The sequence below is a fragment of the Diceros bicornis genome, chromosome 17, assembly GCF_020826845.1.
Source record: "Diceros bicornis minor isolate mBicDic1 chromosome 17, mDicBic1.mat.cur, whole genome shotgun sequence".
NCBI lineage: Eukaryota > Metazoa > Chordata > Mammalia > Perissodactyla > Rhinocerotidae > Diceros > Diceros bicornis.
In genome coordinates, this window is record NC_080756.1 from 53,029,503 (window position 1) to 53,057,233 (window position 27,731).

Below are 27,731 nucleotides of genomic sequence, written 5' to 3' on the forward strand. Positions count from 1 at the left end.
GTGCTCCTATGTTGGGTGCATAGATATTTACAAGTGTTATATCCTCTTGTTGGATTGTTCCCTTGATCCTCATGTAGTGCCCCTCTTTGTCTCTTGTTACAGTTTTTGTTTTAAAGTCTATTTTGTCTGACATAAGTATTACTACCCCAGCTTTCTTTTCATTGCCATTTGCATGGAGTATTTTTTCCATCCTTTCATTTTCACTTTGTGAATGTCTTTAGGTCTGAAGTGTGTCTCTTGTATGTGGCATATTTATGGGTCTTGTTTTTTAATCAAACCAGCCACCCTCTGCCTTTTGATTGATGCATTTAGTCCATTGACATTTAAAGTAGCTATTGACAAGTATGTACTTACTGCCATTTTGTTACTTTTTTCTGGGTGTTTTAGGAGTTCTTCAACGTTCCTTTCTTCTTCTCTTGCTCTCTTCCCTTGTGGCTTGATGGTTTTCTTTAGTATTATGTTTGGCTTCCTTTATCTTAATTTTTGTGTATTTATTACAGGTTTCTGGTTTGTGATTACCATGAGGTTTATATGTAATAACCTATGAATATAATGATCTATATTAAGTTGGTGGTCTCTTTAGTTTGACCTCTTTCTAAAACCTCTACTCTTTTACTCTTCTCCTCCCACATTTTATGTTTTTGCTATCATATCTAACCTCTTTGCGTGTGTGTGTATCCATTACCCTTTTATCATGCAAATAGGTAATTTTAGTTCTTTTGTCTTTTGACCTTCATATTATCTTCATACATGGTTGATCTGCTACCTTTACTGTATTTTTGCCTTACCAATGATTTTATTGCTTTTTTTAATTATAATTTTCTTATTCCTATTTGTAGTCTTCTCTTTCCCAGTTAAATAAGTCCCTTTAGTATTTCTTGTAAGACTGATTTCTTAGTGATAAATTCCTTTAATTTTTGCTTGTCTGGGAAATTCTTTGTCTCTCCTTCCATTCTGAATGATAACCTTGCCAGGTAGAATATTCTTGTCTGTAGGTTTTTTCCTTTCAGCAATTTGCATATATCATGCCACTCCCTTCTAGCCTGTGAGGTTTCTGCTAAGAAGTCAACTGATAGCATTATAGGGTTTCCTTTGTATGTAACTTCTTGCCTTTCTCTTATGGCTTTTAGGATTCTCTCTTTATCTTTAATTCTTGACATTTTAATTATAATGTGTCTTGATGTGGGCCTCTTTGGGTTCATCTTGTTTGGTGCTCTCTGTGCTTCCTGTAACTGGATGTCTGTTTCCTTCCTTAGGTTAGGGAAGGTTTCAGCTATTATTTCTTCAAATAGATTCTCTGTCCCTTTGTCTCTTCTCCTTCTGGGACACCTATAACATGGATGTTAGTGCACTTGATGTTGTCCCAGAGTCCCTTAGACTATTCTCATTCTTTTTAATTCTTTTTTCTTTTATCTGTTCAGCTTGGGTGATTTCTTCTAGTCTTTCATCAAGTTTTCTGACCCATTCTTCTCTATCACCTACTCTGCTATTGAATCCCTCTAGGGAATTTTTCATTTCCAGTATTGTATTCTTCATTTATGATTGGTTCTTTTTTATATTTTCCACTTCTCTGTTGATGTTCCCACTGAGTTCATCCATTCTTCTCCCAAGATCAGTGAGCATCCTTATGACTTTTTGTTTGAACTCTTTGTTAGGTAGACTGTTTATTTCTGTTTCATTTAGTTCTTTTTCTGGGCTTTTGTCCTGTTCCCTTACTTAGAATGTATTCCTTTCCCTCCTCATTTTGCTTCTTTCTCTGTGCTTATATCCATGTATTAGGTGGGTCAGCTATGTCTCTTGATCTTGGAGAGGTAGCCTTATGTAAGTGATGCTTTATGAAGCCCAGCAGTGTGCTTCCCTCTCATCACCAGTTCCAAATGTTCCGGGAGTGACCCCTGTGTGGGCTACATGTGTCCTTTTGTTGTGGCATGGTTGCTTTTGCTGCAGGTGCCCAGGGAGGCTATGCCGTCCCCATGGCTGCTGGTTGTAATACTTAGCTGTACGTGGCTGTTATGGACCCTTCACTCACTTAATCAGGTGTGGGGAGCCCAGCACAGTTGTCTGCAAGGTCTAATAGCACATTCTTGTTGCAGTTTTTCTGTTAAGTGAGTAGGCCCCCAGCGTGGCTGGTTGTTAGGCTCAGGGGCTTAAAATTGCTGTAGGCCTCTGGCCTGCAAGGCTGTTGTCAGCTCTCTCAGGATTGCAGCTGAGAGTGGCTGGCCTCAGGCCCAGGAGCACCCAGTGGGTTCAGGCTTTAGAAGGTAGGGCTGATCCCCTATATGGCTGTTCGAGAAGTGCAGATCTTCTGCAGCTGACAAGCCCTACTGCCCACAGGGCCACACACACTGTCAACACAGTCCTGCCCCATGTGCGGGCCCCAGACCCCTGATGCAGACCCAGTCATCCCACTGCAAAGGGCCCACACGCTCCACCAATGCACCACACACTCCACCAATGCGCCACACACACCACCCACTCCTCCCGCATGCCCTGGCCCGCAGAGGCAGACCCACTCGCCAGCCGCAGAGAATCCAAGCACCCCGCCTATGCAGGCCCACAAGTTGCCCAAGGGCTTGCTGCTGGATGGGACCAATCCCTAGGGTGAACTGCCTGCCCTGGTTGAGCTGGATTTAATTGGTGCTCTAGCAGGTGGGGCAGACCCTAGGCTAACAGACCAGGGGAAGAACTCCAATGGCATCTGCTAGCATCTGTGTCAGCATGCCTGTACCAAGTCACAGCAATGGCTGCAGCCAATGTCTCAGTCCCTGAAGAGGTCTCACCTTTCTCTGAGATGCACCCAAAGCCTATCAGGTGAGTCTCTCCACCAAAGGACTGTGCACCTTTCTTTCTGGTGATTTTAGGTTGCTTTCTGAAAGGGGCGAATTTGTGCATGGGCCCTTTAAGAGCAGGCGTTGTTCCCCTTATGTCTGATAGCTTTTCTTGGGGTATTCCCCACTGCTGTTAGTAGTCACCACAGCCAGATATTATGACACTCGTCTCAGTTGTGCTGAGTCCAAAAGCTGCTTATAGTGGTAACACTCCCTTACTCAGATCTGCCACTCCTCCAGGGAAGGCTGTGTACCTTAGGGTTGCTCCCAGCCAGCCACGAAGCACCACAGCTTGTGAAAGTGGCTTTTTTCCTCTCCAAAAAGGAATTTCTGCCTCTTCCACCTCAGTCAGCTCTATCTCTTGTTGCAGGGCTTCTTTTTATCCAATTTTCAGTTCTCTCTCAGGGTAATTGTTCCAAGAGTAGTTGTAAATTTGTTGTGTCCGTGGGAGGAGATGAGTTTAGAGTCCACCTATGCCACCATCTTAACACCAACTCCCAAAGTAAACTTTTTATAAAAACAGATTCTTACAAACCTCAAGAGTTCCTAAAATAGGAATAAAATAAAATAATAGAAATAAATAAAAATAAAAACAAAGAAAGATGTTCTCAAACTCTTCAAAACTCTCAAAAGCACAACTGAAATCATAAACTATTTGCAGTAGTCTTGCCTAGGCTAATTAAAATGTGAAAGTCTTATATTTGGTTTTTATATTGGGTTAAGACCAACATTTATGAAGAGTAGTTATAGCTCTAATAAAAGAAAAAATGTTTTAAGAATCATTATTGGCATTGGTTGGTTGCATAATTTAAAACACAGGTTTATACATTTATAAATTTAAAATGTATTTATTAAGTTTATTTATTTTATTTCTATTTATTTATTTTAATTTAATTTATTTATTAAATTTTATTTAATTACTTTTGGAATTATTTAGCCAGGATAAGGCTGGGAACTTATTATTGTTTAATTCAAGCAATGTGTAAATCAAACTAGTGCTTAACTTAAACTAGTGTTTAAACAGTAAGAGTTTATGTTTCATATGTAGCAAATTGTTTGGAAAACATATTACTAAAGTTTCATCATTTATATTTTGACTTCCTCAAAACATGCTTATAATAAAAGATCTATTGAGTAATTATTTTTAGCCAAGAAATATATGCACTTAGTTTAAAAATGTAAACAGTGTTAGAAGAGTTCAAACCAAAAAACAATAAGAACAACAGTTTTCTGGCTCCTTATCACCCTTCATCATTCCATTCCTTGCAAGCATACACTTTCAACCATTTCAGTTATTTCTTCTGATATTTACTTCCATATTTCTGAAGTAGATAGCCTTTGTTCATTCTTAATTTTTAACATTGTCTATGGATTCCTGTTATGAAGTAGCATTTTAACTCTTATTATTCATCTTCTCTTCTCTCCTCATCTTTCCAATACAATTGTATGATAATTTAGGTTAAATCTTTTGTCAATTTTCCTTATTGTGACTATATAAATATTGTTCATCACTAAGCCAAATAGTATATTATGACTATATTTCCCCTCTTGCTTGTTTTTATTTTTCCTAGAGTTTAGTCATTGCCTTATTTTCATATTTGCTTAGGGTTTTCTTTTTCTTCCATTCTCTCTTTGTCTCCACATTCTCTTATGATTCTGTAAACAGTGTTCAATTCAATTCTATTAACTCTACTCCTTTTTTTCTGTTGGAGCCCTCCATCTCTTCTCTGTTCTGGACCTATTGTTTTCTAGGCCTGTTGCTCACTTTCATCCCCGAGAATTCACTTCAAATCTCTCCTGGTTTGGTCCACTGTGTCCTGGATCCCATGACTTCTTTCTTTGTTTGCTTGCTCCTTTTGGTGAGGCACATCCTTCAGTAATTTTATAAGAAAGAGAGCATGGAAAGTAAACTTTTTTGGGAACTGTGAATATCTTTATTTAACAATTAATTAATACTTTGACTTAGTACAGAACTTTAGTTAGATAATCATTTTCCCTGAGAGTTTTGAGGGCTATCGCCCCCTTTGTGGGCTAGTTCCATTGCTTTCTAGCCTCCAAAATTATTATTGAGATGCACAATGCCATTCTAATTCTCAGTCTTTATATTTGTTCTCTATTTTCTCTCTGGAACCTTTTAAGATCTTTTTTTTATGTTGGGTGCCCTGAAAATTCAAGATCATGTGAAGGATCTTGCTTCATTTATTACACTAGACATTTATTATACTGAACATTCAATGAATCATTTCAATCAAGAGCACAGATTCAAACTTTTGGGGGAGTCATGGTCACTGACTACAGTCTGGTGAAGGCTATGAATATTATTTAAATGCATAAAATAAAATACTTAGGAATCTAAAGGAAGTACAATTTTCAAAATATTTTCATTTGATATTCTCAATTTGTAGCTATAACTATCACACTGAGGACTGCTGAGAAAAAGTTACTTCCATGGTTATCTGTTCATTTAAGCATTGTCATACCTAGAGCTATCCCCCAAATTCTTTCCAATCCTTACCTATTATTATTAGTGCCTCCTAAAAGCGTACAAGTAGTCCACAAAGGAAAATAGACTTCATTATGGCCACAAAAATTACCCTGAGATAAATGGCAATGGAGAGCATAGGCTGAGGAACTTCCTGCTTGGGAGCTATCTTTGGGCCATGATTGGTTCCTCTTAATAACAGGTACATCTTTCAGTACTTTTGTATGTCTGTTCTTATTAATACCATCATATTAGTGGAATAACCATTGAAGTCATGTGCCTGGGGATATGTCTGAATACCAAATCTAAGGCGACTTGGGATGTATATTGATTTCATATTTTCTTAATGAAGAGAAACCAAAGAAAAATTTTGCCAACTTAAATTTGTAAACTTTGATGGTCATAGATGAGTTATTAAATATCCACTTATAATTTTTGTATATTATTTAACTACACATATTCAAAATCAACATTACATTAAAATATTTATTAATTTAGAAATATGGTTTTTCCCACTGACATTTCATGAAACAATTTTATTCAAACTCTTCACAATAATTTCTGATGCTAGTGTCTTGACCTTGATGACGCTATATTATCTAACAATTTTCCAGAGCATATAATCTTTATTTTCACCTAAATTATCTAAGATATGGCATTTTGTTTATTTTTTTATTGAGGTCACATTGGTTTATAACATTATATAAATTTCAGGTGTACATCATTATATTTCAACTTTTGTATAGACTGCATTGTGTGCATTATGTTGACCACCAGAAGCCTAGTTGCCATCCGTCACCATACACATTTACCCCTCTACCCCTTTCGCCTTCCCTAACCCCCTTTCCCCCTGGTAACCGCCAATCTGTTCTCTGTATCTCTGTGTTCGTTTGTTTATCTTCCACGTGTGAGGGAAATCATACGGTATTTGTCTTTCTCTGTCTGACTTATTTCACTTAGCATAATACACTCAAGGTCCATCAAATAGTTTATTTCTTGAGATTTTCATTTTTATTTTAACTTAGTCTGATTTTTTACAGCTCTTAATAATAAAATACTTTGAATTCTCTCTTTTTTCTATCAATAAGATTACACGATGAGAAATTTTTAGATGTTGCATTTTTCAAATGTGGAAATGCAAATTGTTTTGACTGTTCTTTGGACTTGGGAAGTCTGTGTAACACTGATGGATTGCCAGCTAGACTATTTAGTTAAGCATGTAAAAAGCAATAAACAATTCTTAGTTTTCATAATTCAAAAGCTGTTCATCAAATAGCTATATTTCTCAATAGTCCTTGAGAAAATTATTGCTCTAATCAAGTCTCTAAAAAAAACAATAAAGTAAATGTTTATATGGTGAACACCATGAATATACATCTGTATGAAGAATGAAAAATAAAACACCCAAATAGCCTATTTTAATGGGAATCAGTACCACTAGTGGCTTGAGGTAAGATGACCGGCTAGAGCATAAACATGAACTGTAAAAGTGCCATATGGCAGATGACTTAGGAGGGCATAAAGTATTTGAGAGAAGGCTGTATACTATGAAAAATTTGGGGGCCGGCCCCGTGGCTTAGTGGTTAAGTGTGCGCACTCCGCTACTGGCAGCCCGGGTTCGGATCCTGGGTGCACACTGACACACTGCTCCTCTGGCCATGCTGAGGTCACGTCCCACAGACAGCAACTAGAAGGATGTGCAACTATGACATACATCTACAGGAGCTTTGGGGGGGAAAAAAAAAAAGGAGGAGGGTTGGCAATAAATGTTAGCTCAGAGCCAGTCTTCCTCAGCAAAAAGAAAAAGAAAAAGAAAAACTTTGTAAAGACTCTTAAAAAAGTGACATTCTCCTTTATTTTTTTATTTTTTGTTTATTGCAGTAACATTGGTTTATAACATTGTATACATTTTAGGTGTACATCATTATACTTCTATTTCTGCAAGAGATTCTCTTTTCTGAGCAATAATTTGGTGGAAAAATGAAAATCTCATTTTGTATTTGAGCATATACGGAATAACCAAGACTTTTGGATCATCATTGGATGAAAAACTGTGGACTTCGCATCCCAGGAATAATGTCTTGGATTACACTGATCTGACTTAGATAGATGATATGTGATGATTTATATCCCGTTAGAACAAGGAGTTCATTTTTCCTATATGTAAGGGAAAAAGTAGGTGGACATAATCCTTTTAATAGTGGCAAGATTACCTTCTGCCTATTTAGATTACAAATCTAACTAAATCCTTGAGGGTAAGACTCACAAAACTAGTTTCATTCTTTCACACAGTAAAATTCTATTACTGACTGATTGATATCATATTACAAGCATATATTTTTTAGTTTATATTTAATATATGTTTTATATTAAATTATATTATAAATATTATCTCTCTCCAACATAAGGTCCAGAATTTGTCTTTGAGCTCTCTCTTAATGTTCCTGTTAGTCTTGGATACTTGGAATATTTTTAATCTTTTCTTGAGCATGGTAAACACCTTTACAACAAAACACTGTCCAAAAGAAAAAAAATCTCCACAAATCTCTTTTATAGATCATGGACACACTTGAGAAATAATTGGTAGTGATCATAATGATTCTTTTATTTTCAGCAGGTACCATTCAAGAAAGGACAAGAAAGAGTTTTTCCCCTCTTTCCTCATTTTTTATAGGTATATAATCTGCTGCCTGTGAAAGACTATGCTGACTTCATTCATAGTTCAAATCAGCAGAAAGAAGACCAAAAAGACTGTATCAAACATGATAATGTCTCTATTGATGGACTCATGTACTCTCCAGTGTCACACAGCAAAGAAGAGGATGTTTACAGCTTCATGAGGGTAAAGCCTGTATTATCCATTAATATTCTGCCTTGTGAATTACTTAGGATTAATAGAATACTACATTAATAAAGAATATCAGAAAGTGTCCAGTCTGAGTCATTGTTTTTCTGCTGAGGAATCTGAGACATAGAGAGGTTAAGTGACTTGTTTAAGCGACATAGTTAATTGTAGTAAAGCCAAGGCCAAGACACACTTCTGATGAATCTTGTGTTCTTTTCAACATACTCTGTGGCTTTACAGCACTAACTTTACAATACTCAGCTTTGCTATACTAAAGAGTATGAGGAATAAAATTTGAAGAGTCTTCAAAGAATAAAATTCTCTTATTATGCTACTGTATCAAATATTCTATAACTCTTCTTTATTATGTAAAATTATAATGTCACTAATTGGGTATTATATTTTCCATACAAAGTAGGGTTTTTATATAATTTTTAAATATTTATGTTTGATTTGGTAATCATTTTCTTTCCAGAACATGGACTTAAATGTATTCACCAACTTGAAGATCAAACATCCCAAATTTTGTCCTGATGATATAAGTTCCCACCCTCCAGGTAAAATGACAAATTAGTTTATGTTTTGGATTAAGGGAAATGTTAACCATTTAGCAAAGATGATGAACATGAAATGGTTGAGCAGGCATATTGTCCATAACAAAGAAAAAGAACCCAAGTTTACGTGGGCCAAATTAATTGCCCAAAGTCACGTAGACACTAAGTGGCACAGCCAGAACTGGAGCCCCTTCTTTTGATTGATTTGGACACTTCATTGTCACTCAACAAGCAAAAAAAATAGACAATAAGATAAAATATAAAAATTACTGTAATAGGTGGACACACAAGAATAATTCTGTGGAGTCCGAAAATTTTTCATAGAATAGATGTGTCACACGGAATGAAGAGAATTTTGACAATGTATGAGAGATAGGAGAGAAGAGAAAAAAGACCACTTCAAGCAAAAGGAAGAGTATCAAAGGAAAAGAAATAATTTTTACGTAAAATTACACTGCAAATGAAGTACTCTATTTGTAGTCACTCTATTTTCTAACCCTATGCTAAATTTTTTAAAACTTCTGTCTTACTACCAGGCTATTATTTTCAGAGGTCATAGTCAAACATCTTCCCTTCTGATTCTACCCACCCTTTTCAACGTTCACCAAAATATCGTCTCTCAATAAATGATTTTGGTTGGCAATAGTATAAAAAAAAAGAAAAAAAATCAATTAGGAGCCAAAAAATCCTGATGTGTGGCATCAGGCAAGTCAATTCTCTTCTTTAAGCCTCAATTTTGTTGGTAAAATGAGGGAATCATAATAAATGTCCTCTAAATTTCCTTCTTACATTATACAAGAATATGATTTGAAATATTCATGTAAGATATTATGTGATGTGATACATATATACAAACTTCATGGTAACCGGATACCAAAAACCTATAGTTGTTACACAAAAATTAAAGAGAAAGGAATTCAAACATAACACTAAAGAAAGTCATCAAACTACAAGGGAAGAGAGCAAGAGAAAAAGAAAGGAACAGAGAAGAACTACAACACAGCCAAAAACAATGAACAAAATCACAATAGTACATACTTATCAACAATTGCATTAAATGTAAATGAACTAAATGTTCCAATCAAAAGACATAGCATAGCTGAATGGATAAAAAGCAAGACCCATCTATATGCTGCCTACAAGAGACTCACTTCAGATTTAAAGACACACACAGATTGAAAGTGGAGGGATGGAAAAAGTTATTCCATGCAAATGGAAATAAAAAGAGTGCTGGAGTGACAATACTTATATCAGACAAAATAGACTTTAAAACAAAGGCTGTAACAAAAGATAAAGGCATTACATAATAATAAAGGGATAAATCCAACAAGAGGATGTAACATTCATAAATATTTAAGTACCCAACATAGGGTCACCTAAATATAGAAAGCAAATATTAACAGACTTAAAGGGAGAAATTAACAATTATACAATAATAGAGGACTTTAATACCCCACTTACATCAATGAATAGATCATCCAGACATAAAATCAATAAGGAAACAGTGGCCTTAAATGACACATTAGGCCAGATGAACTTAATAGACATATGCAGAACATTCCATCCAAAAACTGCAGAATACATATGCTTTTCAAGTGCACATGGAACATTCTCCGGGATAGATTATGTTAGGCTGCAAAACTAGATCAATAAAATTAAAAAGATTGAAATCATATCAAGCATCTTTTTTGACCACAGCGTTATAAAACTAAAAATTGATTACAACAAGAAAAATGAAAAAAATACAAATGCATGAGACTAAAAATCATGCTACTAAACAACTAATGGGTCAACGAGGAAATCCAAGATGAAATTAAAAAATACCTTAAGACAAATGAAAATGGAAACACAACATTCCAAAATCTATGGGATGCAGCAAGAGCAGTTCTAAGAAGGAAGTTCATAATGATATAAGTCTAGCTCAGGATAGAAGGAAAATCTCCAGTAAAGAATCTAAACTTACATGTAAAGGAACTAGATAAAGAAGAACAAAGCCCAAAAATAAACTCAAAATGAATTAAAGACCTGAATGTAAGACCCGAAACCATAAAAATCCTAGAAAGAAACATAGGGAGTAAGCTCTTTGACATAGGTCTTAGCAGTATTTTTTCAGATATGTCTCCTCAGAAAAAAGCAACAAAAGCAAAAATAAACAAATGGGATTATATCAAACTAAAAAGATTTTACACAGTAAGGAAAAGCACCAACAAAATGAAAAGGCAACCTACTGAATGGGAGAAGATATTTGCAAATCATACATCCAATAAGGGGTTAATATTCAAAATATATGAAGAACTCATACAATTCAATATCAAGAAAACAAACAATCCAATTTAAAAAATGGGCAGAGAAGCTCAATAGACATTTTGCTAAAGAAGACATACAAATGGCCAACAAGTACATGAGAAGTTGCTCAACTAATCATTAATAATCAGGGAAATGCAAATCAAAACCACAATAAGATATCACTTCATGTATGTCAGAATGGCCTTATCAAAAAGACAAAAAATAACAAATGTTGGTGAGAATGTGAAGAGAACCTTCATGCACTGTTGGTGGGAATGTAAATTGGTGCAGCCACTATGGAAAACAATATGGAAGTTCCTCAAAAAATTAAAAATAGAACTAGGGGCAGCCCGGTGGCTTAGCAGTTAAGTGCACATGCTTCCACTTTGGCGGCCCGGGGTTCGTATCTCGGGCATGCACCAATGCACTGCTTGTCAAGCCATGCTGTGGCAGCATCCCATATAAAATGGAGGAAGATAGGCACGGATGTTAGCCCAGGGCCAGTCTTCCTCAGCAAAAAGAGGAGATTGGCGACAGATGTTAGCTCAGGGCTAATCATCCTCAAAAAATAAAATAAAAATTAAAAATTAAAAATAGAACTATACTATGATCCAGCAACTTTACTTATGGGTATTTACCTGAAGAAAACAAAAACACTAGTTCAAAAAGATATATGCACCCCTATGTTCATTGTAGCATTATTTACAATAGCAAGATATGGAAGCAACCTAAGTGTCCTTTGATAGATGAATGAATAAAGAAAGATGTGGTACATATATATATAATGGAATATTACTTGGCCATAAAAAAGAATGAAATCTTGCCTTTTGCAACAATGTGGATGGACCTAGAGTGTACAATGCTAAGTGAAACAAGTCAGACAGAGAAAGACACATACCATATGATTTCACTGATATGTAGAATCTAAAAGACAAAACAAACTAATAAACAAAACAAAGCAGAAACAGACTCAGATACAGAGAATAAATTAGTGGTTACCAGAGGGGAGGCAGGTGAGGGGCTGGGTGAAATAGGGGAAGGAGATTAAGAGGTACAAACTTCTAGTTATAAAATAATTAAGCCATGAGGATGTAATATAGAGCATAGGAATATAGTCAATAATATTGTAACAGCTTTATAGGAGGACAGATGGTAACTAGACTTATTGTGATGATCATTTCATAATGTTTATAAAGATCAAATCACTATGTTGTGCATCTGAAACTAACATAATGCTGTATGTCAATAATATCTCAATAAAAATGTTTTTTTAATTTTAAAAAAAGAGGAAAAAGCATTAGGCTTGGTTTTGTGGATCTATGGAAAAAAAAAACTTTGCAAGAATCTCTCCACTAATAATAATGTTGGCATTATGGAGCTCTGGTCATTTGTTATTCAAATGATTCTTATTACAGTCACATGGTATCTTGCCTGAAGGGCAGTCTTATGGTTCTTGCTTTCTTCTAAGGTGAAAGTTTTACCTTCTTTTTGGAAACCCTCCCCAGCTACCCTAACCCAAGAAATATCCACCAGTTACACATACACTATGTTATGCTTTCTCATGAATTTTATCATTTCTACTTTTGACAAAGATTCTACCCATCCAAAAAATGAGTGGTTCAACACATTTTTTCTAATGCAATTGTTTTAACGTTTTAATTTTAGCAAGAAAACTAAATATTTAGCTACATTACAGTCATGCGTTGCTTAAAGACAGGGATACATTCTGAGAAATTTTTGTTAGGGGATTTTGTCATCGTGCGAACATCGTAGAGTGTATTACACAAAAGTAGATGTTATAGCCTACTACACACCTAGGTTGTACGGTACGAATCCTACAGGACCACCGTCATATACGTGGTCCATCATTGACCAAAATGTCATTATGTGGCACATGACTGTATTCATACATGTCACATTGTATGGAAATATCATTCTCAAAGCAGTATTTTCCCTTCTTCCATTGTAATATGCATAGTGGCACTTCCTTATGTGGAATATAATGAGGTGATTGAAAATTTCCGTGGAGAGCCATTCGCTGAGACTGTACGAAACTATTTCCCTGAAACCTGGGTCTGGGACTTGGTAGTGGTAAAGTGAGTAACTTCCCTTTTTCCCATTACCTTTGGGTGTGAAAACATGATTTCATTATTTCCAACTATTTTTCTAATTAATTTCTGTCATTTCAAGGCAGGACTAGGCTAATTTATAAAACTCTGGTCTAATTATATTAATTCACTAATTATAGACATAGCTGTGTTCCTGGCACTTCTGGAAAATTAACATGGTGACTAATAATAATCTAGCTTTCTAATGTTTAACACCACTGAAGGACACTGTATTGAATAGCAAACTTGAAGCAATCCTACATGGAATAAACCATTTTTAGAATTATAATTTATAAAATTGTCAGATGGCATTTTAGAGAAGGAAGTTCAATGACAATTTCAAATCCATAGTCAGATTTCTAATAGTAGTACAGATTTTGAGGTGGTGTGGGGGCATGACTATGGTTGGGGAAATAGAACCATTTCTTTTATTTTTTCCATAGTGGGCTCTGATTATACTGTTAATATCTATTACTCTTTGGAGAGGACTCAAAAGTATGACGCTGGGTGACACTCATCAGTTACCATCTTAGAAATAACCAATTCACTCGCTTACTTTCTGTTCTTCGCATTGCCATCCTCCCCAGCTCATCAGGTGTGGCTGAAGTAGGAGCAACAGTCCCTGACACCATCACTGAGTGGAAGGCAGGGGCCCTCTGCCTGTCCAACGACACTGGACTTGGTCTCTCCCCGATTGCATCTCTCCAAGCCTTTCAGCCCTTCTTCCTGGAACTCACAATGCCCTACTCTGTGATCCGTGGAGAAGCCTTCACACTTAAGGCCACTGTGTTAAACTACCTTCCCAAATGCATCCGGGTAAGGGCCTTACCAAATTAAGCATGATCAAAAGATTGCATTAGGCCCCACCACCTTTTCCAGATCACTGAAATATCCCCTGACTCCAATTACATATATTACCACACCAATAATAATCAGGTCCCAAATTAGAAGAGACCTAGCATTTTTTTCCCAAAAATATATGACACTGGTTTTGAAACTATAGCTTGCAAACTCCAGATTTCTATTTTCTTTCATTTCTAAAGTTTACGAAAATGTTTTATTATAATCTAGGCTGAGTGCCTAAAATATGACATAATAGTCAGTACTGTTCAATCCTTTTATTTGGGTTTTCTAAGTCATCCTCTAAATTCCCAAGACACTTTCTTTGTACCTACCCTCTAACACTCATCACATTTAACCATACGTAACATAATTCTTCTTCCTGGAATCTTATATGCCCTAGAACCAAAAACATCTTGAGGACAAGAGCCACTTATACTCAAGAAGTGATTTATATACATAAAGCTTACAATATGTTTTTAACTGAATGAATGGATGAGTGTGTGGATAAAAAATGAAGGAAGGAAAAAAATAAAGGAAGGAACACCAATTGGAGTATAGCCACAAAGTAAGCTGGGAGAATTCTCGTGAGTCTAAGCCAGTAGATAAATTTCCTCAGGACAACATGCTATTGTAGACTTTTCCTATCCTCCATTACTGGCACCAAAAAAATTAATAAATATAAATAGATAAATATATATTTATATTAATTATATTTATAAATATATATATATATGTTCTGTATGAAGTCTATACAACTTTTTAATGTATATAGTCTCAGCTTATGTCATTTTCAACCCCATAATTTCCAAAAGTGTTTCTCCTAGTCTCTTTTAACACCCAAATTCACTCTAGGATCTTTCCCTTGCCCCATCCCATACCTCAACTTGTTACCCCTCTAAACTCATATCCCTTGTGTCACTTTGTCCCATATGGGGCTACAGGTAAGTGTGCAGCTAGAAGCCTCTCCTGACTTCACAGCTATCCTGGAGGAGAAAGACCAAGATTCTTACTGCCTCTGTGCAAATGGGAGACAAACTGTGTCCTGGCTGGTAACTCCCAAATCACTAGGTGAGTGAAAGCTCTCTGAAGGAACCCTCTCTACTCAAAGATGAAGAATACACGAAGGTTCCTTAAATTAGGTTCTCGTCTTTGGGCCCCACAAGCAGAAGACTCCAGGTGTTGCTGCTTTTGTCCCTGTACTTGCCAGCCCCTTAAATAAGGAGCAAGCTTTGGAATTGCTGACAAAACTTAGGACACCTTGTAGATATCGGGGATTTAAAGAGTACCAAGTCTCTGGGACATCTAAGCTCTGATCTATAGGCCTTTTGTTTCAGGGAACGTGAATTTCTCTGTGAGTGCAGAAATACTACAGTCCTCAGAGCTCTGTGGTACTGAGATGGCTTCGGTTCCTGAAATTGGGAGGAAAGATACAGTGGTCAAACTTCTATTAGTTGAGGTGAGTAAGCCTGACTTGTCTGATAGCCATAGTCAGTCCAGGAAATGGTAGTATTATTGACTGTCTATAATCTTTGGGTAAAAAAAGAATTAATAATAATAGCACATGAACTCAGCATATGAGAAGTGCATGCATTAAGATAAAAGCACTGTTTTGTCCTGTTTTTCCACTTGCCTTTAGCAATTTTCCCATTAGCTGAAAGTTGGACTAGATATTTCTTTTCCTTAGTCTGCACCTCTCCCCTCAGTTCCCATCACTTCTTTCTCCTTTTTCTCTTAATTATCCTTTTTTATTCTTGTCCTTTATCACCTGGACTCCTTCAAATTTCTCATACTTTTAGGCCTTCACCACTGTGATGCATATTAGAAATTATCTAACTCAAGCCCATCACTTCACAAGTAAGGAGGCTATAGACCCCCTCTCAAAACTCACATTATTTTTTTTTGCACTTGGATGCTCAGTCCCTTCTCATCTCTGACTTTTCATTCTCTCCACACAAGCCTGAAGGAATCAAGAAGGAATATACCTTCAACTCCTTACTCTGTGCTTCAGGTAAGAGTCATTCAAAACAGCAATAAGAAGATAGTAGCATTTTAAGTTACAATGAATTTTTCCCACATAAATCATCTCATTTGATTTTTGCAATATTCCTATGAGAAAGCCAAGACATTATGTACCTTATGTACCTCATGCCCATTACCCAAACAAAAAAAATAAGTGCCACAGGATCAAGGTTCTTAACTGGATTAACATAGCTATTAATAGCACAACAGGACTCAACCTAAAACGTCTTTGTTCCTCATTTGTAGCTCTTTTCTTCAGATTACAGGAACCTCTTCATCCAGCACACACAGGGGCCTCAGGAATGGCTAGGAAGAGTCAGAATCAAAATGTATCTAAGCTAATGGGAATAATATATAGAATATGTGGTGAAGGAACATATATTTCTGATCTTAGAGCTTCAGTAAAATCTAAGCTTTTTATGGCCAAAGACATTTCATACATAAACTGTACCAAATCATGAAAATATGGTTGTCATAGTTATTTTTTTCTCATTTTTGTGGCATTACTTGTTCTTCTACCACTGTATGCGTAGTCGTGAACTAGCCATTTGAGAACCGGCTATAGGAATTGATCATAAAAGATAAATCCTCCCCTGAATGTAAACTTAACAAGGGCAGGAATCTTGTCTCCTCTGGTTCACAACTGTATTCCCAGTGCCTAGAACAGTAACTGGCACAAAGTGGTTGCTCAGTACACATTTGTTGAAATAATGAATAATTTTGCTTAAAGTTTTTCATTCTAAAGCAAGCTCATGAACTAAAATCTATTCTGAGAAGAAACTTACAGTAGAGGTGAGATAAAGTAAATGATTTCACCAAAAGTGACAAACCAACATCATACTTACAAGTAGCATATTTGAGAAAATTGTTTTACAATTATTCAAAACCATAGACAGTTTTTATGTGAAAGGTAGAAATATGAAGGGAGTCACTGGAGGTTAACGAGATTTGCTTATCTCTGAAATTTTCAAGAGTAGAATTTGTTGTTCTTTGTGCCCACAAGTCTATTCTGACTCTTAGTGACTCCATGGAATAATAAAGGATATATCCCTACCTTGGTCAATTTTGCTTTCCTGAGACTTCATCATTAAAAACTAATCTACCTGCCACCCCTCCCACACACACACCCATATCAAGGACTTCCCTGAAAGTAAGAGCCTTGAGTAGCTAGCAACTGAGAGAAGTACCCTAGAACAGCAAAGAATCATATTTACTCTCTCGATTTAGTTATTCTTACATGTTGAGTGTCTACTCACACATAAGCTAAAACTTGAGGCCAACAAAATGCGTTATCTTCATATGGCTATGAAACATTTTAAGAAGCCTTCAATAGGAGTAGATCATCACATATCACAGAAAACTCAGAGCTTTCTTTGGACAGCCCCTGTGCAATTCAATGCAGTGGATAATAAAAGAGGATGAGACATAGCTTGGAAAGCCACCTAGTACCAGGAAATGTAAATTTGGAATATTAAAATCAAGGACATTTTCTGAGGAGGTAGCAAGTCCAAGTTTAAGGTGCATTCCTAAAAGCACTGGCCCTAGGACTTTTCCGAAAAGGAGACTGTAGATAATCCTCTTGTATCTGATTTGTTTGTTTATCTAGATGTCGGGGTATCTGAAAAATTGTCCCTGAAACTCCCACCAAAAGTAGTGAAAGAATCAGCCAGAGCCTCTTTCTCTGTTTTGGGTGAGTCACTCGGCCTCTGATGAACTTGGGACAGCAACCACTGCCACTCCCCCAGGTTTTTTTCAAATATTACTTTCAACTACGCTTCAGCTTTTCAACTTCTTTGTCATATCTCTATTTTTTTTTCTCAGTTTCTAATTGGTTCCCAGGATACCTGACCCTCCATTCTAGTTATAATTTCTTCACATCAGCTATCTTTCAGAAATGACTCAAAATGTGAATGTCATTTGTTCTTGATGATACCAGCCAGTTATGGTAGTTCTGACTTCTCATCTTTCCTTTCCAGGTGACATACTAGGTTCTGCCATAAAAAACACTCAAAATCTTCTCCAGATGCCCTATGGCTGTGGAGAACAGAACATGGTCCTGTTTGCTCCTAATATCTATGTACTCAAATATCTGAATGAAACCCATCAGCTGACCCAGGAGATCAAGTCCAAGGCCATCGGTTATCTCAATGCTGGTGAGTCAGATAGAAACTTCACTTTGTTCGGGTAAATGTTCTCTCGACAAATAGGCTTCACATTCACTGGGCAGGAAAAGCTGTGTTACTGGGGGGTCCTGCATGCCGGAGAGGCCAGGGTATGTGAGTGACCTCTGGCTTCTCTGGCATCTGCTTGCACGTTTGGGAAGTCTCTCTTTCTCTGCTATGTCACTGCTACTTCATGGACCATCTGAAACCTTCCATTCCAGGTTATCAGAGGCAGCTGAACTACAAACACAGAGATGGCTCCTATAGTGCCTTTGGGGACCAACATGGCAAGAAGAAAGGCAACACGTGGTAAGAAAAGTGTCCTATATGACAGACTTTGTACAAGCATTACCCTTCTTATTCTTCATGGAAACTCTACAAATTACATACTATGAACCTCATTTTATAAAGGTAGAAACTTATGCCTATTGTTGTTATGTAAATGTCTCTAGGTTGCACAAATAATTAGTGGCGGAACTGAGACTCATCTTAAGGTCTATCTGCCTTAACTCCCAAATGCCTTTTGGATTCAACACAGTAAGATATTCTTTTTCATGTCTCTCTAAGACTCATCAGAAGTAAAACAAATCTGGCCACTTTAAGTTATTTTCCAGCATCCAGAAATACCAGAATTTAAGGCTAGAAAAGTTTCAGCCATTTTTCACACTGAGACAAAACACACAGGCAAACAAGAGGTAACAAATGAAAAGGAGATTGGTGAAAGGAGAGGGAAGGAAGGTGTGGAGGGAAAGGATGTAATTTTTCGAGGCAGAAAACATTGCCAAGAGGTTGTCCATAGAGCAGGTGCAGAAGAGATGGTTTTTCTCATCTACAACAGAAAATCCGTGAAAGGAAGAAAACCTAGTGTGAGCACGCAAATGTCCTAGTCAACCACCTGATTAAGAAAGATGGAGCCTGAATCTTTGAAGCCATAAGAAAGTGAACGAGAAAGTAAGGATCACTTGAAGCCACTCGATAGTGAATTAACAGCAGATAGAGCCCAAAGAAAGTGAACAGTGTCCTGGAGTAACAAAAGGAGAGTCCCCAGCTCTAAGCACCCAGAACCCCTCATACTGACTCTCCTGAGCGTTGAGGGGGCCCCATGAAGCCTGTGCATGTGAAGGTGCTGCATGAAAAAAAAAATGGCCTCATCCCCCTACTCTTCTTCTTCCATCAGGCTCACAGCCTTTGTGCTCAAGTCCCTTGCCCAGAGTCGAGATTTCATCTTCATCGATGAAACACACATCACCCAAGCCCTTACCTGGCTCTCCAAGCAGCAGAAGGACAATGGCTGTTTCAGGAGTTCTGGGTCACTGCTCAACAATGCCATTAAGGTGACTGCTTTTATAAGCTAGCTCTGAGCCTCGTGATCTCACTGATCCATGGCAATTTGTCCAAGGGTGAAGGCACATGACAAGAAAGCACACAGGAATTCCTGAAGGAAAGGACTGGGAGGTATGAGAGGGCAATAGGGTGGAGAAATAAACCCACATACCACTGAGGAAAAAGAAATGGAATCTCGGATGGGAGTGGGGATAGATACAGATGAGAACTTCCAAGGAACCAGGCAAGAGAAAGGACTGACCGTGAGGAGAGTAGACATCTTCAAAAGGTTTTCTGATGTGGAAATAATCTCTCTTTCCCTCTCTTACACTTACAGGGTGGAGTAGAAGATGAAGTGACCCTCTCTGCCTATGTCACCATTGCCCTTCTGGAGATTCCTCTCCCACTCACCGTAGGCACCAATGATGTTCTCAGTTTCCCAGACAGCTGTGAATCCGTTGACCTATGATTACAATAATGCTCCTCTAAAACCCAAGTGACAGCTTTCCTGCCGCACAATGCTGATGCATTTGACGAAATGATAGAGACCACTCGATTCATCAGTGAGGATTCACTTATTCAGTGAAGACCTGGACTATGTGCCAAAGCTAATCCTAATACACATGGCGTCCAGCCCTGCCCTTATCAGTTTACATTTTAATTAGAAACTAATTTTTTTTTTTAAAAAAGGAATGATTTCTATTACGTTATGTGTTTTTTACCACTAGAAAGAATGATTTCTAAAAAGATGGCCAGGAAATTGATAGATAGATGAATGGATTTGAAAAGCACTGATACCGCATATCTTGTGGTCATTATGTTTATTCCAGGACCTGCTAGGACCCCTTTTCACTCAGGATGCCCATTGTTCTCCCCTCACAGCACCCTGTTGTCCGCAATGCCCTGTTGTGCCTGGAGTCAGCCTGGAAAACAACACAGAAAGAGGCTCATGGCAGCTCTGTCTACACCAAGGCACTGTTGGCCTATGCTTTTGCCCTGGCAGGTAACCAGGACAGAAGGAAAGAGATACTAAAATCACTTGATGAGGAAGCTATGAAAGAAGGTGAGAGAATGCATTATGTTTTTCTCCCCACCCACTTCCACTGGATGGAAAAGGGGAAGAATATTGAATTCCCGAAAATAACTTCCCTTTTGGTCTACATCACTATAAATGCTGACAATTTTACGCAAACTCACCCGTTAAGAAATCAATGCTCCTTTTACACCCAAACCTTCCCTGGTATATTATGTTATAGAGAGAATAAGATAGATAAAAGTAACATCACAGGAGAATTTGGGTGTTTCAATTTCCTTTTATTTACAAAGACAAATATAACTGACATTTATACTTTTCTGTATGGTACATGAATACATATCAAAGTGTCTAGAAGCTACTAGAGCCATAGCAAAGAAACCATCATCCATAATAATAGCTTCTATTTTTACTATGTCTAACACAACTCTCTGAAATAAATTGGTAGGTTTTTTATTTTATTTCAACAAAGCTAAAATAATGACCCAATCATTTTGGGTTCCTTTAGCAAAGGAACAAACCAGTGAAGAAATCATAGCTGCCTTTTTCTTCTACCAGCTCTACCAGGTCAAAATTTGAAGCAGTTCAGTTCATACCTTATAAATTTCTGTCCCCAATATTTGCCTCACCCACACTGGATAGATCATAGCAAGTTCAGATTTTTACTCTGGAATAATAAATCTATGGATATTATGATTGAAGTAAAAAACTTACTTTAGCTTTTGTTATATTGTATTTATTTATTTCTAAATAGAAACATACAATCATACATTAAATACCAATAGTTTTCATTCTTTATTCTTATCCTTAAGACAATGCAACACATTGGGAACGACCTCAGAAACCCAAGGCACCAGAGGAGCATCTTTACCAGCCCCAAGCTCCCTCTGCTGAGGTGGAGATGACATCCTACGTGCTCCTCGCTTACCTCACAGCCCAGCCTGCCCCAACCTCAGAGGACCTGACTTCTGCAACACACATTGTGATGTGGATCACAAAGCAACAGAATTCCCATGGGGGTTTCTCCTCCACCCAGGTCTGTGGTTCCCCCAGGATTCTTCCCCTTTAGAGTTAGGTCGCAGCTAGAAGGCTTGAACAAGAGAACAATAGCAAGAGGAAGGAAGATGGAGAAGAGGACATAAAATGAGGAAAAGGTTATTTATGATTATTTTGAGTCTCTAGCAAGTAGGAAAAGAGCCTCAAACATTTCCCAAAATAAGTTGTCTTAATCCCTGTGCTAGGAACTAGAGTCCTCTTTACACATTACTTACTGAAGTATGGTTGCACCACATCAACTTTTGATCAGGAGCCACAACCTTAATTTACGGACAATGGCAAAAATTCTGGAATGTCTAGAATCTTAGAAGTAGTCCTTTAAACTGAACCAGAGCGATAGATTGCAAAAAATGATGTATGAAAAAAGAGGACTCACCTAAGTCCTTATGTCGCTGCTGCACCAGGTAGCACCTTCTTTCTCTCCTCTCCTGACAGAGTCTCCTAATCTTTGTTGTAAATGTATCCTAAAAGGAAAACTGTTTTTCTCTACTCTCAACACTCCTGACAGTAACTACCTGGAGTTAGCACAGACCGCACGGGTTAATGGCTCAGTCTCACGAGATTGCCTCTCACTTCAGATGCCAGGCCCAAGTCCAGGCCTCCTGTACTTCTGACCAACCAGCTATAAATTGGGAGTTCCCACGACCCCCTCCTTGAGTTTGATAATTTGCTAGAATCGCTCCCAGAACTCAGGAAAGCACTTTACTTACTAATATCAGTTTATTATAAAGGATACAACTCAGGAACAGCCAAATGGAAGAGATGCACAGGGCAAGGTAAGTGGGGAGGAATGTAGAGCCTCCATGTCCTCTCCAGGCACACCACCCTCCCAGCCCTTCATGTGTTCCCTGACCTGGAAGTTGTCTGAACCCCTTTGTTTAGGGTTTTTGTGAAGGTTCCATTACACAGGTACGACTGATTCAATTATTAGCCACTGGTGATTAACTCAATCCCTAGCCCCTCTCCACTGCCCTTGGGGGGGGAGGATAGGGGCGGGGAGGAAAGAAGAGGATTTAAGGCTGAAAGTTCCAACCCTCTAATCACAAGGCTAGTTCCTCTGGCAACCAGCCCCCATCCTCCAAGAATCACCTCGTGAGCATACAAAAAGTTACTTTTACCACTCCAGAGATTCCAAGGGTCTTGGAAGCTCTTGTATCAGAGCTTCTTCTGATACAGAGGAAATAGAGACCAAATCTCTATTTCTTATTGTGCCACAGATCCCCTTTGGGTTTTCTTAAAAGTAACACAACCTCATACTTTCCCTCTCCATTCCCTACATTTGACATCAATCAGGACTACAAGCTATTAACTTTCATCCAGCCACATCCAGCCTGTCAAATATTATTTCTAAAAAATACATCTAATATAATCCCTTGTAATTTCCACTCTCAGTATTCTGAATGTACATTGCAGAACTTACCTTCAGAGAAGTTTGGGGAAGTGGTAAACTCCTCTAAAGGAGAAATAAAATATAGAGAAATGAAGTTTCTGTTACCTGTGCTACCGTGGTTTGCAATTCACTTCATTCTCTCACTCTCCCCTCTGAAATGGATAATCTTCATTATGATATTAAAGCACCCTCTTCATATTTGTTTTCTCTTTCTCTCAGTCCTATGGACTGAAAGACAGTGTCAAGACTCATTTTTAGTAAGAAATAAAAAGGAATTCTTAAAGGAGAGATTCTCTGAGACCTAAAGTACATTCCCATAGAATGGTATCAATAAAGAGAGTGATAAACCATGGGGAGGACTGGAATTATAAAGTTTTTCCTTTTATTTGATCAGAGTGCAGATCAGAGAATAATGCTTATTGACTACCCTGGTATCTCTCAAAGGCACATCAAAAGCAGCAGTTTGCTGATGAGAAAGAGCAAGACTAGTTTTGTGGGAAGATGGGGGGTGTCATTGTGGGTTTCGGAGGCAGAGGAAGAGGAATAGCAAATATGAATGCAATGAGCGTCATTCATATACACATTTCCCACTTGCTGTGAGAGAACTTGCTTTCTCTAGAGCAAGCTGCATAGGGAAATTATGTGAACATTTTGATTCTGAGGTATCTCAAAGATTGAAATCAGTCTTGGAATTAAGATTCCATCGTTGAAATAATGAGGGAGAAAACTCCATGGCATCTTTGTAATAGTAAAAATGGACTTTGGGAAGAATCCAAGCCCCCAAAGTTGACCCTCTCCTGGACTTTCACATGCATCTCTTCCAGGACACAGTGGTGGCTCTTCATGCTTTGTCCAGATATGGAGCAGCCACTTTCACCAGAACTGAGAAAGCCGCTTTGGTGACCATCCTGTCTTCAGGGACATTTTCCACAAAATTCCAAGTGCAGAACACCAACCGCCTGTTACTACAGCAGATCTGGCTACCAAACATTCCTGGGGAGTACAGCATAAAAGTGTCAGGGGAAGGATGTGTGTATATTCAGGTAACATTCTTGGGGAAAGTCAGAGAGATTCCACGCTAAACCCTCCCCCCGAAAATGAAAACTCTATTTATCCACATGAATAGCAGCAGAGCATTGTCTGATGTAGTGCCAGAAAGTGAGAGGATGGCACAAAAAGACTGGGCAGGGTTCCGCTGTGCTGTACACAGGGTCACTAGGAGTCGGAATCAACTTGAGGGCACTAACAATTTATTCCTACCTGGGCAATAAAAGGACAAATCAGGAAAAAGTAAATGGTGACAGATTGAAGGATCTTGTAGACTGGAAACTATTTCTGTTCATAATGTTCCACAGACAGCTCTGAAATACAATGTTTTCTTGGAGAAGAAGGAATCTGCATTCACTCTACAAGTAGAGACAATACCCCAAACTTGTGATGAATTCAAAGCCCATACAAGCTTCCAAATCTCACTAGAAGTCAGGTAAGAATATCTGTCTCTATTACTTAGTTCTGAAAAGATTAGCTGCCTAGACCTCTTCAGTAAATGGCTTCAAGCAAACCTAAAGTAATCCCCTTTATTAAATTTTTGCCTTGGCAGTGAAGAAAAAATTAATGTCTTTGCCAGTGTGGACAATGAAGAATTTGTAGAGTTATGAGCTCGATTTATCTGCCTCCAGGATTCTTTTATTACCCACCACCATTGTTGAAGAATAAATAATTTCTTTCAAGAATACTTCGACATGGGCTCATTCTTCCTTCTCTCTAAAGGATAGCTTTCTTAGTCTTTTAAATTTTCATTTTTCTAGAGAAAAAGAATTCACAATTCAACAGCACTCTTTAAAAGCTTTACTTGGAATAGATTCAGTGACTCTAGTTATAATTACAAAATTGAATGAATCTCAGATGAAGAGAGAAAATAATATTCACAATTTGATCCATCATCAATAGACAAATAAGTTAAATGTATTTCATAAAAGCAAGATATGTTAATCAAGCAAAGACATATTCAAGTAGCTACAGGGAATACAAATAACAGACACAACTCTTATCTAAAGGAATCTTATAGTCTAGTTGTGAAGGTAATCTCCACATGGAAAAAAAAGATAACCCTTCATCTAAAATGTATAAATTAAAAAGAAATGTCATATACCAGAGATTCTAAAATCTGGTTATTGTCCTTTACAAAAATTGTTTAAAAATGCATGAGTCCAGGTCCCACCCTCAGAGATTTAACTCATTATCTCTGGAGCTGCGCTCAGGCATCTATTTTTTAATGAGCTCTGCAGGTGATTCTGTTATAAAGTCAGTTTTCAGAACCACTCGTATTGACTAGAAAGGCTATATGTTTCTAGGGATGGGAAGATCACTGAGGACAAGACAGTAGTTAGGAAAGCTACTTAAAGATGCCAGGGCTTATGTTGGACCTTAAAGAAGGGCAGGACTCAAAACATGGCAAGGCCTATTTCTTCCCTTTCTTGTGTCCATAGCTACACAGGCAGCCGTCCAGTCTCCAACATGGTGATTGCTGATGTAAAGATGATATCTGGTTTCATTCCCCTAAAACCAACAGTGAAAATGGTAAGTAGACGCTAGGTATTTGAATTTTCTGTATCCCCAGTTTAACAGCATACCAACAGCATCCTAATAATGTCGACTGTATCAAAGCAACGTTGGTCCTAATCTAAGGAATCGAATTTATTTGGTACCAGGTACATGTTTAGCATTGTGCTAAGTGCCAACACAAGAAATGCAATAAAGATGTCTGAGTTAATTGAGCCTACATTCTAGTTAAGAATATTTTAAAAATGGGTAAATGAAACTGTCAAATAACATTTTAGGGCAAGATATAGTTAGGTACCAAAATTATTGGCATAGTCTTTAAATACTATGGGAATTCAGAGAAAGCTGAAATCATTGTTACTAGAGTAGAGACCGACACCTTCACAGATAATCTCAGATGAAGAGCTATCCAACTTGAGGATACTTCTCCCTCACCTTCAAACAAAAGCCAGGGACACTTATTACTTAGTCATGTGAATATGCAATCTTGCATCTAATGTATTCATATTCCTAATTTTCTGTGTATGTTCCCACTTCATTAGACAAGTGTCTTCAAACCCATTTAAAGGAATTTAATCCCAGCTTCTTTTTTATATAGATTTCCGTCCCACAGTCTGCTTGTCTCTTAGTACCCCAAGGGCCTCATTTATTCTATAACACTGGTGATTTCTCTCATTTTCCTCAGCTTGAACTATCTAGACATGTGAGCAGGACAGAAGTGAGCAACAACAATGTCTTGATTTATGTGGAACAGGTAAGAGCCCTGCAGCCTTGCTAGACACGTCAGGGCGGATAGTCCTTTTAGGTGGGTCTCTGCACCTGGGAAGCGCATGATATGAGAGGAGCAATCATAAGGAAAGCCTTTTGGAAAAGCACATCCTTTCTGTTCCACTAGATAATATTTTAAATTCTCTTTCCTCATTGCAGGCTTCCCTGGAACTTGGAATGTCAGAAGCAAGGGGGTTGGGGGAGGCTGGAGGATATGGATTTGTTTATACTAAAATGGGAATATGAGTATTTCTATTTACTTCAGGTAAACACTCTTTTCCACAAACAGGCTGATCATCTAGAAGCCCTGTTGAAAGTTGCTGATTAAGAATAGGAGGTGTTCCCAGAAGCCATCAGTGATTACATCAACCTCACCTTATCATAGACTAATGTGATTGATTTCATTAGCAACACAAGAACACTACTCTGATTTTGTACATGTATGTTTACACCTTGAAAAATATCTGCAAATATTAATATGGATAGAGTCAGTCTGCCAGTAAAAAGAATTTTTCTCGCTATGAGCAGAGCCATGCACTGGGCATGGAGGAATATGAATTGTTTTGTCTAAAAGACTGGTAAACTTGTCATTATTCAAAGGAACCTCTGCTCTAGTTCCTCACATTCCTGCTCTAAAATGCCTATCGCCATCTACATATGTGAGCAGGGAGGGAGCACACTTGGTTTGAGATTGAACATTATCAGCCAACTAAGAATTGTTCCTCAAAGGATGAAGAATGAATCAAGCGAAAAAAAAAAAGACATGAGGCCTCCCTGATTCTGCCTTATTCTCCCTTTCTCCTTTCAGATTACGAATCAGACGCTGAGCTTTTCCTTCACTGTTGTACAAGACATCCCTGTAAGAGACCTGAAACCTGCTGTTGTGAAAGTCTACGATTACTATGAGACAGGTGCGTAAGAGAGGACTAAGAACCTCGCTAAACTCGATTCCTAATAAAGAAATAGAGTGTGATAGACACTTGTGAGTCAGTCCTGTTTTCAACGTTTTCTGTCTCCCGTACCTTATACCTGCTACCTTGGCCTATAAAACTACTGCCAAAACCACCTACAACATAAGCCTATCAATCATGCACAATTTTCCAAAGTACCAAGAGTTTTACAAAGAAGTGTTTACAGTTAGAGAGATATATATAAATTTCCTTTAAAAGATACTACAACAATGCAAAGCAGTAAACAAAGCCTAGAGAATTACACAGATAATTATCATAGGAAATTAGAGAGAGAGAAAACTATCGCCTGAGTGGTTAATGAAGACCAAAGAAAGTAAAATTTGAGTTGAAAGATAAAGGGTGGGGATTATTCTGATTAGTGGAGAGGAACATATAAGGAGAAAAGTATAAGAAAACATCCTGAAGGAAAAATAAGCAAATATCAAAAAAGAACTGAAAGGACACATACCTACAGGCCTCCCTCTTGTACTTTGCTTGAACAACTGTCATATGAACAGCCTT

General features: G+C 37.7%; 1 protein-coding gene across 1 annotated transcript in view; it reads left to right on the forward strand.

The window, feature by feature from the left end:
* LOC131416362 (alpha-2-macroglobulin-like) overlaps positions 1-27,731 on the forward strand; it is a 69,525-nt gene that overhangs the window by 25,818 nt on the left and 15,976 nt on the right. The window contains exons 16-34 of the mRNA XM_058558836.1: positions 7,985-8,152; positions 8,631-8,712; positions 12,974-13,091; positions 13,691-13,919; positions 14,888-15,014; positions 15,281-15,402; positions 15,903-15,954; positions 17,572-17,655; positions 17,942-18,118; positions 18,349-18,436; positions 19,305-19,461; positions 19,788-19,862; positions 20,333-20,513; positions 21,296-21,519; positions 23,754-23,972; positions 24,285-24,412; positions 25,419-25,509; positions 26,177-26,245; positions 27,068-27,170. Coding sequence (XP_058414819.1) covers positions 7,985-8,152; positions 8,631-8,712; positions 12,974-13,091; positions 13,691-13,919; positions 14,888-15,014; positions 15,281-15,402; positions 15,903-15,954; positions 17,572-17,655; positions 17,942-18,118; positions 18,349-18,436; positions 19,305-19,461; positions 19,788-19,862; positions 20,333-20,513; positions 21,296-21,519; positions 23,754-23,972; positions 24,285-24,412; positions 25,419-25,509; positions 26,177-26,245; positions 27,068-27,170 — 2,494 coding nt within the window. The remainder of the gene's footprint in view (positions 1-7,984; positions 8,153-8,630; positions 8,713-12,973; positions 13,092-13,690; positions 13,920-14,887; positions 15,015-15,280; positions 15,403-15,902; positions 15,955-17,571; positions 17,656-17,941; positions 18,119-18,348; positions 18,437-19,304; positions 19,462-19,787; positions 19,863-20,332; positions 20,514-21,295; positions 21,520-23,753; positions 23,973-24,284; positions 24,413-25,418; positions 25,510-26,176; positions 26,246-27,067; positions 27,171-27,731) is intronic.